This window comes from Ichthyophthirius multifiliis (assembly GCF_000220395.1).
Source record: "Ichthyophthirius multifiliis unplaced genomic scaffold scaff_1120509251024, whole genome shotgun sequence".
In the NCBI taxonomy this organism is placed as follows: Eukaryota; Ciliophora; class Oligohymenophorea; order Hymenostomatida; genus Ichthyophthirius; species Ichthyophthirius multifiliis.
In genome coordinates this window covers 42,298-58,886 of record NW_004086274.1, presented here as the reverse complement: position 1 = coordinate 58,886, position 16,589 = coordinate 42,298, and the positions used below count along the sequence as shown (strand labels likewise).

The following is a 16,589-nucleotide window of genomic DNA, read 5'->3' as shown; positions in this document are numbered from 1 at the left end:
AAATAATAATAATAATAATAATAATAAAATAATATATATATATATATATATATATATATATATATATATATATATATTTATAAAAATATATAATTATTTTACCCCCAAGGATTTCTTATTTTAACAATTTTTCCTTCTTCACCATTACTATCAATTACATTTTTATGATCTAATATAGAATATGCATGTCCTGAAAGTAGACCTAATTAATTTTCTTCTTCTCTTTTTTCCGTTTACTTTGTATAGCAAGTTAATACATTTTTTTCATTATCATTTTCTTCTAAATACTTCCAAAATTCCTCATGTGATATATTATCTACATTTTCATAAGGTGCCCCTGTTAAATCCCTTAATGCCTATGCTGGGTTTCCACCTTCTATAACATAGTAACTCCCATAAGCTTTAGCATAAGCCTTTTCTAATAATAAAACCCATATTTCATCTCCTTATCCTCTACTAAAAGCTGGTTGCTTTATATATATAATATTTATTTTATAGAAAAATATATAAAATATACTCTTCCTTTATATGGTATTTAATCATCTATATTAATATTTTTCCATTCTCCATCAATATTTAACCATATACTATATATACCATAATCTGATTTTACTTTAACATGAAAAAGTCTTTCAACTAATTCTTATTATTCAGCTAAAGCACTTAAAGCACATAATAAATAACAGTCTATCAAAAAATATATTTAAATAATTATTTAATAAAATAAAAATATAAATATATAAAATATTAAATTATATATATATATTTATATATAAACCTCCTAATAATCCTTATTTTATATCATCAGGCTCTATAACATCAAAAAGTTTTATATTTTCAGAATTCAAGAATTCTGAAGGTCTTTTCCAAGTAATTTATCTCCATGAGTTTTATACATTATTTGATAGTTTATTGAATTCTTTACATAATGATTCTCTTCTAGCTGGAAAAGATTTATCAGTCCAAATTTTATCTTCTAAATTTAAGGCATGTTGACATTCTTCTATTATAATGTCATATTCTACTGTATTTGTACCATATTCTTAATTGAAAGTTTGCTGAATACTAGATTATTATAGTTATAAAGGTTTTCTTCTTTTTCTCATATTGTAAGTTTTACGTAAATTAGAGTTAGATTATAGTTCATTATTATATATTATTTCACTTTTAAAGTCAATATTTAACAATTATTTATCTTTATTTAATATTATTTCAGTATTATTCATATTTTATTATATTTATATTCTATTAATAAAAAATAATATTTTATATAATTTAAAATTTATTTTATTTTATTTTTTTAAAAAAAGTAGAGAAATTATATAAAAATGAATTTCATTAAATTATAATTATAAATGCTTCCTTAAATAATATAAGAAACTGAAAATATAAAAAAGAATATAAAGGTAATATAAAAAAATAAATAAGAAATTATTCATAAATAAAATAAAGAGTTAATTTAATAAATAGATATTAATGAAAATAAAAAATAAAAGAAAAATAAATATTTTATAAAATTAAGTATTATAAATAATTATAAAAAATAAAAAAATTATTAAAAAAAAGATTATAATAAGAATAAAATAGTTAAATAATTTTATTAATGAAAATTATCTAGACATTAAAATTACTTAATTTTAAAAATTAAAAATGGAATTAAAATAATTGATTTCTCCATTTAATAAAAATTAATATTATTATATAAAAAATATAAAGCAAAACAAAAGAAATAAAGTTAAATAATTAATTAATTTTTATTAGATGTTAGTTATAAATAAATATTATATAATTTATTCTGTTAAATATTATTTTAATAAATAAAAAAGATAATATGCAAAATATAAATAAAATATATAATTATATATAAATATATATAAATTATATATATATATATTTATATATTTTTCTTTATAAATATTTAGAATTTATGATGTATATTCTAATTATAAAAATCACTTAAATAACTAAAGTTTTTAAAAAAATGAAATTTTTAATACCAATAAAAATTTTAAAAAAGTTAATTTATATTTAAACGAATCATTTCAAATTTGTCAAGAATAAAAGTATATATTTACTATAAATAATATAATTTTTTTTTAATTAATAAACTTAAAAATTTTAAAAATAATAAATTTAGATCTAATATTTTTGTTAAGAAAATAGAAGAATAATCTAATCAAAAATAAATTGTATTAAAAATAGAAATGAATTAGATAGCTTATAATAATTATATTAAATATAAAAAATATAAAAAATGAGATATAATTTTTTAACAAAAAAATACAAAAAAATAAATTTAATACAAAAATATATATAATATTTTTTGAAAATTTTTTTTTTAATATATATTTGTCTTTTTTAATTATTTTTAAGATATTTTTTATATTATATTTATTTATTTACAAAAAAAAATAAGGCTAATCCTTTATTTATTTTAAACATTTTTCATAAAGAAAATTCATTTATTTCAAATTTTTACTTATTACAGTAGTATTTTTTAATATTAGGTGCACTTTTTCTGTAAATTGATTTTTTATGAGGTACTTATTAAAATAAATGAAAATTTTAACTATTTCTTTTAATTATAGGGCTAGAATATCTTATTTAGTTCAAATCTTAATCCATTTTACATTATTATATATTTTTTACTTTTTTTTTTTTTAAATTTATAAATATATTTTATTGATTTTTGTATATATGTTTATATTTAAATAATAAATTAAATTAATTAATAGTAAAAAAAAAAAGCTGAAAAATATAAAAACTATCTTATTATTGGAGGGACTTTTTTAAAAATAAAATAAATACTAAATGAAATTTAAAAATTTAGTAATAAATTTCATATGGAATTATTATTTATTTAGCTATTTTTTTTTAAAAAAAATATTTAAATAGTCTGTAAACAAACAAAAATTTATAATATATAAAGATATATATATTTTTAATATTTAAATTTCTAATTTTGTATTTTTTTTAAATTTTAATATGTAATCTAAAAATATAAAAATACATTTTAATTTTTAAAAATAATTAATTTTAGTTATTTGTATATTTATCCATCCTTCATATTTATTTAAAAAATTAATTTTTATATATAATTTATTTTTTTAAAAAAAATTATAGAATTTTTTACATTAAAATATAAATTTACATAAAAATATGTATTTTAAAGACTAAAAACATCAAATATATATTTTTTTTAAAAATAAATGTAAGCATAAAAAATATATCATGAATAGAGTAATTTATTTTTTCTATTTTAATTTTAAATATATAAAAATTAATATAAAATATGCTTAATAATTTCTAATATCTAATATTTCTAAATAATAAATAATATTTTTTATATTAATTAATTTTTTCTATTTTCTAATTTTCTATATCTTTAATTACGCCAAATATTTTTTTAAAAGTATAAAAGAATTTATTATTTATATAAACGAAATAAATAAAAAAAAAATATATTAAGCAAGAATATATACAATCTAATAAAATATGATGGCTCTTACTTTTCAAAAAAATAACTTTTTAAGAATATATTTTAATCTTAAATTTATATATTTATTTATATATTTTTTTATACGTAATTAGTTTAAAATCAATGCATATCACTAACAATATATTAAATTTCTATCTACTAAAATAATAAAAAAAAATTGAGATATTGTATAAGTTATATTTTTGTGATTTTTTTTGAGTTATAAAAGAAAATATTTAAAAAAATATATAAATATTTGTATATTTAATATAAATAATTAAAAAAAAAAAAAAAAACTATTATTTTAAAAATATAATCAATCATAATTATTTAAAAATATCTTAATTTTTTTTTTATATCTATTTATTATATATATTTAAAATTAAAAGTAAAAAAATATATTAAATTAAATTTTTAAAAGTAATTTTGTTTTTTCTCATATATATATATTTTCTTATAAGAATATTAAATTTAAATTATTTAAAATAATTTTATTTAATAAATGTTTTAAAAATTATATAAATATTATTATATCAATTTATTATTATTTTGTATTTTTCTATTCAATTTTTAAATTTATTTTTTTATAAAAACAAAAAATCCTTTAAAATAAAATTTAAAGTGAATAAAACAATACTCGAAATTTAAATTTAAAAATTAGGTTAAGAAAATTGAATAAATTTATTATCAAATTATACTAAAAAAAACTATTAAATATAAAGATATATATTTAAATTAATTTTATAAATAAATAAAAATTAATATTTATTATATTTATTTAAATAAAATATTTAATTATTTATTTTTATAATATATAAATTACAATTTTATTTTATTTTCATTTAAATATATATATATATATATATATATATATATTTTTAATTAATGAAAGAATAATTCTTTATCAAAAAATATTCTTCAATTTATCTATAAGCATTCTTAACTTTTACATTTATAAAAAAAATATTTATTATATTCTAAAATTTTTATAAATAAAATAAAAAAATACAAAGAAATTTTTATGTATGATGATATTAAATAAAAATAAAGAATATTAATATAAAAAATTTAATTAAAAAAAAAATTTATTAATTTTATTTATTATTACTAAATAAAACAAAAATCGTATTTAAATTATTAATAATTTAAATAAATATCAATTATTTAAAATTAATATTAAAATAAAATACTTCCGATATATTTTTTTTTAAATTAGTAAATATGTTGTAATAAATTAAGAAAGAAACTATATTTGATTCAATATTAAAGAATTAAATTAGTATTCAATAAAAATATTGTATATGTATATATATATATATAAATAAATAAAAAAAATACAAAGACAGTTTTAATAAATTACCTGAAATATTATAAAGACCATCCACTAAAGTTTTATTTAAAAAAAATCTAAATTAAGTCATAAAAAAGTTTATTAAAAGCCAAGCAAATATAAAAATAGAAAGAAATAAAGAAAATAATTAACATATAAAAGAGCCTATTAAAATTATAACAGATATAGTTCCTAAATAAATGTCTAAACCGAATTTATGTTAAAAGGATATGAATATATAGAATCGATTCTAAAATAATATAAAATTAGATCGTTTATATGATTTATAATAAACATAAAATGAAAATAAATTAAAAGAATAAAATGAATAAAAAGAAGATAGGGAATAATAAGAATAAAAAAATTAAAAAGAAGAAAAAAATCTCAAAACTTTATTTAGAATAAAATAAAATCAATAAAAAAAGATATTTTTAAAAAATTAGAATACATATACATTTGATAAAATAGAGAAAGAATTAGACTTTTTAAATGCGTATTAGATTTTAAATTAAATAGGTTAATATATATTTTTTTGTTATAAAATAAAATAAAATAAAATAAAATAAAATAAAAAAAAAAAAGGAAAAGGTTCATATGCAAAAGTAAAATTAGCAAAAGAATTAAAAACAGGAAATTAGGTTGCTATAAAAATATATGATAAATTTCATCTATGTAATCCTATGAAAAAGAAAAACGTAGAAAGAGAAATAAATATATTATAATAAATATAGCATCCTAATATAATATAAATGCTTTAAACATTTGAAACTAGATAATAAGTAAACAATATATATATATATATATTATATATATATATATATATATATACATATATATATTTATTTATATATTATTTAGACTTGTGTAGTTATGGAATATATAGGAAAATAATCTTTATAAAGTTTTTTAAATAAAATAGAAAATAAAAAATAAATGAAACATTATCTTTATGTTATTTTTTTATTTTTTACATAAATATTTATACTTTTTATTTTTGTTAGGTATATTCAAATAAATATTATAAGCCGTTTCTTATTTACATAGTAAGAATATTTTGCATCGAGATATAAAATTAGAAAATATATTAATAAATAATCAAAATAATGTAAAAGTAATTGATTTTGGATTTTCAATTATTACAAATCAAAAACTTAAAATTTTTTGTGGGACTCCAAGTTATATGGCACCTGAAATAATAGCAAAAAAAGGATATATGGGATAACCTGCTGATATTTGGGCTTGTGGAGTAGTATTTTATGTAATGTTGACAGGAGAATTTCCATTTAAAAGCTAAACTGAAAATGGACTTTTTAATAAAATTATAAATGGAATTTATAAAATACCTGATTTCATAAGTTATAAATCAGTATAAATTTTATAAAAAATTTTCGTTGTAAATTACAAAGAAAGAATAACAGCTGAATAATGTTTAGATTTATTTTGAATTTTTTAATAATTTTTTTTTATGATTATATATAATTTGTTTTTGTATTTTTTTATTTTATTTTTTTAAAAAAAATTATATTTTAAATTAATTTAATTATAAATAAAATAAATAATAATTAATGGAAGAAAATTTTGAATATTTATAAAAATAAGAAGAAATTTAATAAGAAAATTCTCTGTTCGACTTTGCTACATTTAATTAAAAATACAATAATTTAAATTTTCAATAAAACTATAATTGTATTTAAGATATTAATGATTCTAAAATAATAAAAGAAGAAATTGATTATCAATAAAACAATTTTAATTAAATTTAATAAATTGAGGAATTTTCTTTTTAAAATTAAATTGGATTTGTAAATAATAATAGCAGTGTATTTAAATAATCTTTTATAAATATTAATAATAATTAATGTTAATTATAAAATAAAAGTAATCTTCCTAAAATCTCAGAAGAAGAACCTCCTTTTATTTAATAATAATAAGTTTTTTAAAAAATAAATAAATTCGAAGTTATAAGAAATAAGCATTTATAATTTTTAAATTTTCATAAAAAAAATTACTCGCCAAATTCTAAAATTTAAAATTGTTCTATTTCTTCTTCTTCCGAATATTCTTCTTAAGAAAATGATAATGTTTAAAAAGAACATTTTTAAGTATATTAATAAGATAATTTTACACCTAATAAGATTTAGAAATAAAGCGAAGAAATTAATGATAATTTATTATATACTCCATAAGAAAATGATTCAAATAGGAAAACAAATTAAGAATAAAATTTAATATAAAAAAATGAAAATTATATAAATGAGAATTAATAATAAGAAAATTATGAATTTTCTAATATTTTTTAATATAAAAAAAAGAAGAAGAAGAAGATTTTATTTTAGATCTATTAGAAGATTATAAATAAGGATAAAGTTTATAACAAACATAAAAATATAGAGAAGAAAGATATTAACAATATTAAAAAGAAGAAGAAAATTAAAAAAATATATAAGAATAATAAAATTATTAAAGTAATATATATTAAAAAGAAGATTAATAAAACATTATATAAATAAAAGAAGATTATTATATATAAGAAAAAGATTATTAAAATAATTAATAAAAAGAAGATTATTAAAATAATAAATAATAAAAAGAATATTAAAATATACTAGAATACGAACATTAAATAAATACTTAATTAAATAATAAATAATATTAAAATAATTAAGAATAGTAAGAAATATTATCTTGTGAACAAACATAATAATATGAATAAAATGAAACATTAGAAATATTTTCAATACATAAAAATTATTAAAAATAATAATAAGAGATATTAATTGCCAAAGAATTCGTATAAAGTCAAAAATTCATTGACAGTAAAAACTTATAAAGCTAAATTTTTAGAAACGAAGAATTTCCTGAAAAAATGAGCGAAAGTTAATACTAATAGAATATTTTTTAAAGTAAATATTAAATTTCGAATATTCTAAATACTGAATAATAAAAAAATAGTCTTTTTTATGAAAATAAAGGAAATATTTAAAACTAAATAAATACAAATATTAATTAATTTAAGGAAAATAATAATACTTAATAAGAAAAAAATAATACAAACGAAAGTATATGTAAATATCAGAATAGTTTAGAAAAATATGAAGCATAAAATTTTAATGAAATTAAAACATAATAAATATTAACATTATCAAAATTATATTAATACTAAAATAACAATAAAAATAAAAATATTTTTGAGGAAAATAACCAAAAGATTGTACTAACGACTACTTCTTAATATAACAATTTTGAATAGGAAATAAAATAAAGAAACATTACATAAGAAATATACTAAATTCGTTTAAAAAAACTTATTTTTAAATACATAAGCCTAAATATAAAAAATTACATAAAATAAACTTCTATAATAATCGAAAAAGCTTTTAAAATGAAATAATTTAATGAAAAAAATGAAAAAAGACTAAAAATATTTATCTTAAATATTTTAAAATTTAATATTTAATATAATAAAGTAAAATACTAAAATGAATTAAGATTATATGAAAATTAAGCATTTAAAAAAATAGAAATATTAAAAAAAGGATTTTCAGCATTAAAATAAATATGTAATATACATAAAAAATGGGTTTTGGCAGTTCGATCAAATATGGAAGCTTTAAAATTAGTGCGTGTTTTTAAGAGTTGGAAAGATTATTTAATTGAATTGAAGATAAATTAATAAATAGATATTTATTTTGTTGAATAAATGTTCAAAAGATTTAAGAAAAATACTTTGGAAAAAATAACGTCAAAAAAGAAAAAAATAAATTAGTTTTTGAAAAAAAAATACTAGAAAAAAATAATCTTATATTGGAAAAAAATAACACATTCTTAATTAATCTTTAAATAATTTATGAATAAAAAAAATCAAGAAATTTTAAAAAAGTCTTTCAAAAAATTCAAAAATTATTGTCTTTATAATAAATACGAAAAAGATTAATATTTTGAAATTTAAATTTGTTTAATTGATTAAATAATAGAAAAAAAATAAAATAATTAAAATTAAGATAGTATTATAAAAAATGAAAGATTAATAAATATTATATATAAATGAAATATATATAAATATATATACATATATATATATATTTATTTTTAATAAAATAATATTGATATAATTTATTTTTAATCAATTATTAAAATTAACATTTTTTTATAAAATTAATATATTAGCTTAAAAATTCAACAAATTATTTTTTTATTAAAAATTTTATAATATTTTTAAACTGTAAAATTATTTTATATTTTTTTAATTTTATAACGTAAAAAAAAAAAAAAATAGATTTAACGAAGTATAAATAAAATGGAATTATAGAAATACAGAATACATTTTCAAGCAGAATTTAAAAAAAACTATACATTCATTGAAAACTCAACTAACCTTGCATTCGGAGGTGAATATTAAATATACAAAAACCTCCTAACGAATAAGAAAATAATTATAAAGCAACTTGAAATCTAAGATATGTAACAAAAAGAACAACTACTTGTCTAAATTTAACAAATAAATCTAAAATTGAATAAAAACCCTTACTTTCTTTAATTTATTGGTTTTACAGAACTTCCATCTTATATTGACGATGAAAAGAGTGTATTTTATTTACTATTTGAATACCCTGAGTATTATTTAGAAGAAATATGGACAAATTTGGCTAAAGAAAATGACCTGGAAATACTTATTTTAAAATTTTTTAATAAATATCTTAAGCGTTATATCATATGGAAATTTTAGGTACACCGCACGGAAATCTAGGATTTGAAAATATAGCTTGCTTTTTAAATACGAAAAACGAGCCTGAATTTAAGCTTATATATACATAATTTACATAATAAAATAATTTTAAAAAGTATAATAAAATAATAAATATATATATATTATTTAATATATATAGTCTTTTTATATCACCAGAAATAAAAAATAACGAAGAAAAAGGCAATTAATAAATATAAAAAGGCGATATATATTCATTTGGACTTTTAGTATTGTTTTTAACCTAATATAAATCCAATATATATTTCCAAAATACACTAATCGATTAAATATTTACTTAAGAAATTAATTTAGAGTAAAATTTAATCGAAAATAAATATAATATAGGGTATAGTAAAGAATTTGATGATTTAATATAAAAAATGATCAATTTTTAAGCGAATTTAAGACCTTCATTTTCATTTATTTTAAATAAAAGTAAAAACTTGCAAATATTTAAAGCAGGAGGAAGCTATATCAAAAAATTATTAAAATAAGGTATTTTATAATAAAAAGACTTAAATTTACCTCAAAAAATGCAATTAAATATAGAAAATTTATAAAGATTTTCTTTAAGATAAAGAACTAAATAAATCCGCAATAATTTATTTTCTAAAAAAAAATAATAAAATCAATTTTCATTATTATAAAATACTCAAAATAATAATAATGCTAATATATAATTATAATATAGTACAAATAAGTACTCTACACCTTCAAAAAAACCTTAATTTTCTAAAAATTTCTCTACTAATAATAAATACTCTTCCTCTCCTATATAAATATATAAACAAAAAGATAATATGTACCCACATTATTCCACTTTTGATACCAGAATGAGTAAAATGTCCCTTACATAGAATGTTTATACTTCCGATTTTTTCCTAAACTATATAAAAAAGTTAGAAGAAGATATTTTATATGACGATTAAAGTTAATTAAAACCCAATATATAAAGAAAAGAATACCTTGATAATTCTATTTACTAAGGTGAATTAGACGAAAATTGTATTAGGTAGGGAAAAGGGATTTATTATTATAAGAAAAAAAATGGCAATAATTAATACGAAGAAGTATATGCTGGAGATTGGAAAAACAATCTTTTTCATGGATATGGTATTTATTTGTTCTCTAGTGGAGAAAGGTACGAAGGATAATTATAATTCGGATAAAAAAACGGAAAAGGAACTTATTTTTACGCAAATGGAAATTAATATGAAGGTTAATGGATGAATGATTTAAAGGAAGGCAATGGAGTATTTTATTTTACTAGTTTTGGAGAAAGATATATGGGAAATTTTAAAGATGGAGTAAGGCATGGTTAAGGTTCATATTATTTCAAAAATGGAGATATGTAAATATATATATAATATAGTATTATTATTTTTATATAGATTTAATGGAAATTGGGCTTATGGAAAAAAAGAAGGAAATGGATAAATAATATTTTTAAATAAATCGATTTTTTATGGAGAATGGAAAAATGATTTCCCAAATGGAAATGGGAAAATGATTTATTATAATGGTGATATTTATGAAGGTAATTATATTAGAGGAATTAAAAATGAATAAGGGATATATATGTATTAAGAAGATTAATCAACATATTAAGGAAATTTTATAAATGATTAACCTGAAGGTTATGGTAGGTATTAATATAACACAGGAGAAATATATGAAGGATAAATTAAAAATAATAAAAGACATGGGAAAGGAATATATAATTATAAGTAATTTTGTATATAATTATATATGTAAAAAATAATATAAATAGAAATGGAGATATATATAATGGTGAATGGAAAAATGATAAAAAACACGGATATGGTACACTTACTTTAAAAAACGGAAATGTATATTAAGGCTAATTTGTTTTTGGATATATGAAAGGAATAGGAAAAATGACTTATGAGTATATATATAAATATTTAATAATATATATAAAATAATAAATATAATATATACTTATATATAATATTAAATATATAAATATATATAATTATATATATGTATACATTTATATATATATATATGTTTTTATTTTTATTTTTATTTATATTTATTTATTTATATATATATAATTTAGAAACGGAGATGTGTATAAAGGTAATTGGCTTAAAGATTAAAAATATAGTAATGGTGAATATATATGGGCTACTGGTTAAAGATACAAAGGAAATTGGAAAAATGATAAAATGAATGGGAAAGGTGTATATTAGAGTATTAATAATAAAATTTATTAAGGTCTTTGGTAAGAAGATTAATTTTTGAATCTATATTGTTATTGAATATATTAATTTTTTATTGTATTTATATATATGCATATTTTAATTTTTTTATTTTTACCTAATAAATTATAGATTATAAAAAATAAGAATAATTATTATTTTTTTGCATTTATAAAAATTATAAAATTTTTTATTTTGAAAAAATATTAAAATAAAATATCTTAATGTGTTGAAGTCTTTCTTACAGGGTCTAAATCAAATGATTTTCTTATAAAATAACGTAATTTTTAAAAATTTCTTCTTATAAAAAAAAAACAAAAAATATCTGATTTATATCTATTCAATAGTTAAAATATAAATAATAGAAATTAAATTAATATTGAATATATTAAATATTTTTTTTTTTTAAAAAAAAAGTTTTTATTTTAATATTTATATAATTAGTAAAATTTTATATTTATTATTTATAAAATAATATTATTTATATCGAATTTTATATTATACTTATATGATTTCTAAATAAAAATATAATTTAGTATTTTTTACTAAATTAAAAAAAAATAAAAAATAAAAAAAATATGGAAGATACATAATAGGATTATAAAAGCATAATAGTTTAAAACAAATAATAAATATTCGAAATATTAGAAAGAATGAAATAAGTATTTATTTTAACCGAAGATTGTAATGAAATGGAAGAAAGGGAAATAAAGAACGAGCTAGCAATAGAAAACTAATATTAATTTATGAGCGAATAAGACTAATAATAATAACAGCCTGACGAACAATTGTATTTAAAATAAAAAGACTTAGTTATTTTATTAGAAAAAATCTATTTTAATGTGTATAAATTGGATTTAAATTTTAATTAGTTAATAGATGAATTACCTGAATACTTAAAATCTTAAAATATAATATAAAAAAATAATGAATTTGAAAATTATGCAAACAAATTAATATATGAAAGTATTTATGAAATAATTGATTAAAAATATAATTTAATTAGTTATTAGGGTAATAGATGATTAGATATTTATATTAATTTTTTTTATAAATATATATATAAATATATAAATATATATATATATATATATATATATATTTTATTATATATATATTAATTTTATTTATTTTTTTCGTATAAATAAAATCACTGTATATATTTTTATTTTTTCTATTTAAATTACTTTTATTTTGTTATAATTATTAAAGATATTTTTTTTTATATTTAAAAAAAATAATAATTCATTTATTAAATGATTCATAAAAATAATATTTTTTTATATATTATAATATTCATTAATTCCATTATTTTTCTAAATTAATATAAAATTAAATATATCAAGTAGTAGTTGAAGTATTTGTAGAATCATTAATATATTATTAATTCTCGTTTTTATTTAAATACAAAAGTTGAATTTCTTAAAATGTCTTTTATTTAGTTTCCTTTACAAAATAAGAACAACATATTACCCCCGCAAACGAAAAAAAAGAAAACACAATATAATTAATCCAATAAATTTAATTAAAATTAAAACATAAAGAGACCACCCCTCCTAGCCAATTCATCAGCACACTGTAAGACATAGCCTCATCTTTTACAATTTCACTAGTAAGAATACCTGTAAAAGGCCCTATAGTTAAATTATTAACAATAAAGAATAAAAAAACAATAATGACTACACTAGCTTATAAAAACGTGCTATTTTTTACATTTAGGCTACTTATAATACCAAGTACTAATAAAAGTATAGCACATATACCATATCCAACTTAAAGTATAATTTTTCTCGGCATGGAAGTATTCAATAATAACTAGGCAAATGAGGAAAATAAAAGTATATTATACCCACATAATACAAGTAAATTTTGTTTTTTGAAATCATCAGTAACTTCTCCAAAAACAGCAGTTAAATAAGCCATAAGCATTGTAATTCCAGTCATTTATTATAAAAAATTAATACACATTCCAGTTATTAATCTATTTCTTTAAGAAGGACATTTTTATTGATTAACAATAGAGTCAAAGGCTATGAGTGACCTTTTATTATCAGATTAATTGACTCCACCACCTATGATACTGTTTTCAAGTTCTTATACTGAATTTTCTTCGTATAATCTTTCAAGTGCTTTTCTTCCTTCATAATGCATATTATTACTATAATAAAAGAATGGAGTATCTAAATTAAAAACAAAAATAAGTAATATAATTCTCAAAAAGCATATACAAGCAGGGAAAATAATAACCAACATCCATAAGTTATTTTATGGTGTATCGTTTGAGCTGAATTATTTTAAAGGCAAACTCGTTACCATTCCTAAGATTACTCCATTAAAGAACTAATTATTAAAAAAAGAACAGATTTTTTTAGAATAGTTATCAGGCGAAATTTCACGAAGATAAGGTAAAATTACAGTAGTATTTAAACCTACTGATAAACCCATAATAAATCTGGCGAAGGTAAAGGCATATTAATCTTAAACTAAACCTAAAATGCTACCTAATATAAAAATAAAATCAGCAAGAATCATTATTTATCGTCTTTCTAATTTATGAAAAATGTATTTAGAAAAATATGCACTTATCATTGCACCTACAGATAAAATAGCCACAACAATGGTCTTAATTAATAAATATATTTAAAAAAAAATATAAATATAAATATATATATATATATATATTTATATATAATATTTATTTAAATATAATACATATAAATAAAAATTTTATTATTAAAATATTTACGCAAATGTTTCTGAATTAAGCTGTAACTTTGCCATACTTATCAAATTTGTCTATGTAATAGTTTTCAGCTAAGTAGTTGTATGCTATTCCTAATTAGGATATTGTAAATCCACATACTAATGCACCGAGTGAAGCAACAAAAGACTATCCGTATAATTTAAATGGAGATTTGAGCATTTTTTTAATTAATATTTATTTTATTATTGTTTTATGATAATTATTTATTATATATTAATGTATTCTTGTAGATTATATTTTCTTTTGTATATATCTTTTATTTATTATAATATAAATTTATTCGTATTAATTAGATTGCATTTAAAAAATATAAATGTCTAATTTTAATAATTAATTTTGATTTACTCAAATCAATAATATTTATTTTTTAAATCAAATTTTAATATAAATAAATTTTATTGATTTCGCATGTATTTAAAGAATTTTATTTTAAATAATTTATTAATTATATTTTAAAAATAATTAATTGAGAATTTTAAACCTTAAAATATTTAAATACAATTTAATATAAATTAAATAAAAAATTATACATAATATTATTATTATATAATGTTTAATATTTTTAAAAATATATTAATTATATTTAAAAATAATACATATTAATAATTTATTATATATACATATACATATAAATTTAATTAATAAAAATATATTAATTTGAAATATTATTTATATATTATATTATTACAATTGTTTTTAAATTTAACTAAGATTAAATAATATAACATAATTATATAAAGAATATTATTCTGATTATATATAAATATTGAATTTATATTTTCCTATATATATAGTCTAAAAATTAATTTTTATATTTCCAATAAATATATCAATGTATAAATATATATTTTTTATAATTTTTTTTTATTTAGATTTAATTATTTAATAAATAATTATATATATATTTATATTTTTAATATTTTTTAACTCTTAATGGCTAAAATATTATTATAATGTCAAAATATCATCAAAAATATAGGAAGTTAAATAAAATAAATTAAAATAATAATAATAAACATTAATTATCTTTTTAACTAAATTTACTTTACATTTTTTCATGAAATTATCTTTTACCTGTTTAAAACGCCATATTAAATATCATAAATATATAAATAAACCTTATGTCTATTCTGATCTGAAAACAGAATAAAAAAATAATAAAAAAAACACTATTATAAGTCTTCTTTAGTTATTTTTCGAAGAATAATTTCAATATAGAGACAATTAATAAATAACTAACTTCCTAGAAAATAATTTTATAATTAAATAATAATATATCTAAATTTATTAATTTTTTTTTATAAAAAACGTACTCAATATCACTTAAAATTGATTCTTTGATTGATCTTTAATAATTATTAACCAATTAATAAACCTATAGAAATTTAATAAAACATTTAATGCTTATAAATATACCGATTTCTATGTATAATATGCTTTTTTTTTTTTTTTTTTTTTTTGGTCAGAAAATTAAATATGTCATTAAAAAAATAATTTTATTTTAAGCACAAATACAAAAAAACTGTTAGTGTGAAAACAGTTACGTTTTAAATTTATAAAAACATATAAAAAACGAAAAAATGTTATAAAAACATAAAATACTTCGTCCAAAGCAAAAATGAATAATCTGCCTAATTTAGCAAAAAATAAATAGTATTATTTTATTAAATTCACATAGTTTAGCTTACTTTATGTTTTCTTTTTTAATTAAATATAATGTATAAAAAGTGAATATAAAAAACATAATATATAAAAAAATAGTAATAATTAAAAAATTATGAATTAAATTAATAAGTTTATTATTTTTAACAACATGGTTTTATAAGTAAAAATATTAAATGACTTTATTTAATAAAAAATATTGAAAAAATAACATTATATTAGCATTTTGAGCTTAATTATGATTAAATTTTTGTATATTCTTTAATAAATTTATCAATTAATTATCTTATATATAAATTTAAAGGAACCAAGAGTAATTTAAAATATAATATTCTTCAATAATTAAATATAATTTGAAAAAAAAAAAAAAAAAAAATATTTTA

General features: G+C 15.4%; 4 protein-coding genes across 4 annotated transcripts in view, besides 32 other annotated features; 2 read left to right on the top strand and 2 right to left on the bottom strand. All coding sequences in view use genetic code 6, as the record gives it.

Annotated features, from left to right (window-relative positions):
* IMG5_130830 (hypothetical protein) overlaps window positions 1–1,228 on the bottom strand; it is a gene marked incomplete at its 3' end in the record, with an annotated part of 1,526 nt that extends 298 nt beyond the window's left edge. Inside the window, exons 1-3 of the mRNA XM_004032030.1 lie at window positions 779–1,228; window positions 518–687; window positions 103–470 (exon numbers count right to left, since the gene is read on the bottom strand). Of these exons, the coding sequence (XP_004032078.1) occupies window positions 103–470; window positions 518–687; window positions 779–1,226 (986 nt within the window). The 5' untranslated portion in view covers window positions 1,227–1,228. The remainder of the gene's footprint in view (window positions 1–102; window positions 471–517; window positions 688–778) is intronic.
* Window positions 2–34: a microsatellite.
* Window positions 32–92: a microsatellite.
* Window positions 710–763: a microsatellite.
* A 585-nt stretch (window positions 1,229–1,813) lies between the features above and the next one.
* Window positions 1,814–1,890: a microsatellite.
* Window positions 1,837–1,894: a microsatellite.
* Window positions 1,839–1,902: a microsatellite.
* Window positions 1,850–1,902: a microsatellite.
* Window positions 1,903–3,551: 1,649 nt separating this feature from the next.
* Window positions 3,552–3,582: a microsatellite.
* Window positions 3,583–4,233: 651 nt separating this feature from the next.
* Window positions 4,234–4,283: a microsatellite.
* A 41-nt stretch (window positions 4,284–4,324) lies between these two features.
* Window positions 4,325–4,354: a microsatellite.
* A 684-nt stretch (window positions 4,355–5,038) lies between these two features.
* IMG5_130820 (protein kinase domain protein) lies at window positions 5,039–6,252 on the top strand (the record flags this gene model as incomplete). The annotated part of the gene is made up of 2 exons (XM_004032029.1): window positions 5,039–5,675; window positions 5,810–6,252. The coding sequence occupies 2 exons, from the start codon at window positions 5,039–5,041 to the stop codon at window positions 6,250–6,252; spliced, it is 1,080 nt and encodes a 359-aa protein (XP_004032077.1).
* Window positions 5,112–5,187: a microsatellite.
* Window positions 5,346–5,389: a microsatellite.
* Window positions 5,595–5,659: a microsatellite.
* A 994-nt stretch (window positions 6,253–7,246) lies between the features above and the next one.
* Window positions 7,247–7,406: a microsatellite.
* Window positions 7,265–7,411: a microsatellite.
* Window positions 7,301–7,352: a microsatellite.
* Window positions 7,308–7,379: a microsatellite.
* Window positions 7,317–7,411: a microsatellite.
* A 1,378-nt stretch (window positions 7,412–8,789) lies between these two features.
* Window positions 8,790–8,858: a microsatellite.
* Window positions 8,814–8,876: a microsatellite.
* Window positions 8,840–8,891: a microsatellite.
* Window positions 8,892–10,355: 1,464 nt separating this feature from the next.
* Window positions 10,356–11,840, top strand: IMG5_130810 (morn domain repeat protein; the record flags this gene model as incomplete). The annotated part of the gene is made up of 4 exons (XM_004032028.1): window positions 10,356–10,906; window positions 10,947–11,282; window positions 11,327–11,464; window positions 11,639–11,840. 4 exons carry the CDS (start codon window positions 10,356–10,358, stop codon window positions 11,838–11,840), a joined length of 1,227 nt encoding a protein of 408 aa, XP_004032076.1.
* Window positions 11,021–11,078: a microsatellite.
* Window positions 11,466–11,585: a microsatellite.
* A 969-nt stretch (window positions 11,841–12,809) lies between the features above and the next one.
* Window positions 12,810–12,899: a microsatellite.
* Window positions 12,830–12,898: a microsatellite.
* Window positions 12,836–12,899: a microsatellite.
* Window positions 12,847–12,908: a microsatellite.
* A 478-nt stretch (window positions 12,909–13,386) lies between these two features.
* Window positions 13,387–14,716, bottom strand: IMG5_130800 (major facilitator superfamily protein, putative; the record flags this gene model as incomplete). The annotated part of the gene is made up of 4 exons (XM_004032027.1): window positions 14,527–14,716; window positions 14,009–14,402; window positions 13,630–13,960; window positions 13,387–13,414 (listed from the first exon to the last, which is right to left on the bottom strand). The coding sequence occupies exons 1-4, from the start codon at window positions 14,701–14,703 to the stop codon at window positions 13,387–13,389; spliced, it is 930 nt and encodes a 309-aa protein (XP_004032075.1). The 5' UTR covers window positions 14,704–14,716.
* Window positions 14,431–14,497: a microsatellite.
* Window positions 14,446–14,491: a microsatellite.
* Window positions 14,717–15,097: 381 nt separating the features above from the next.
* Window positions 15,098–15,136: a microsatellite.
* Window positions 15,129–15,196: a microsatellite.
* A 1,082-nt stretch (window positions 15,197–16,278) lies between these two features.
* Window positions 16,279–16,320: a microsatellite.
* Between the last annotated feature and the right edge of the window lie 269 nt (window positions 16,321–16,589).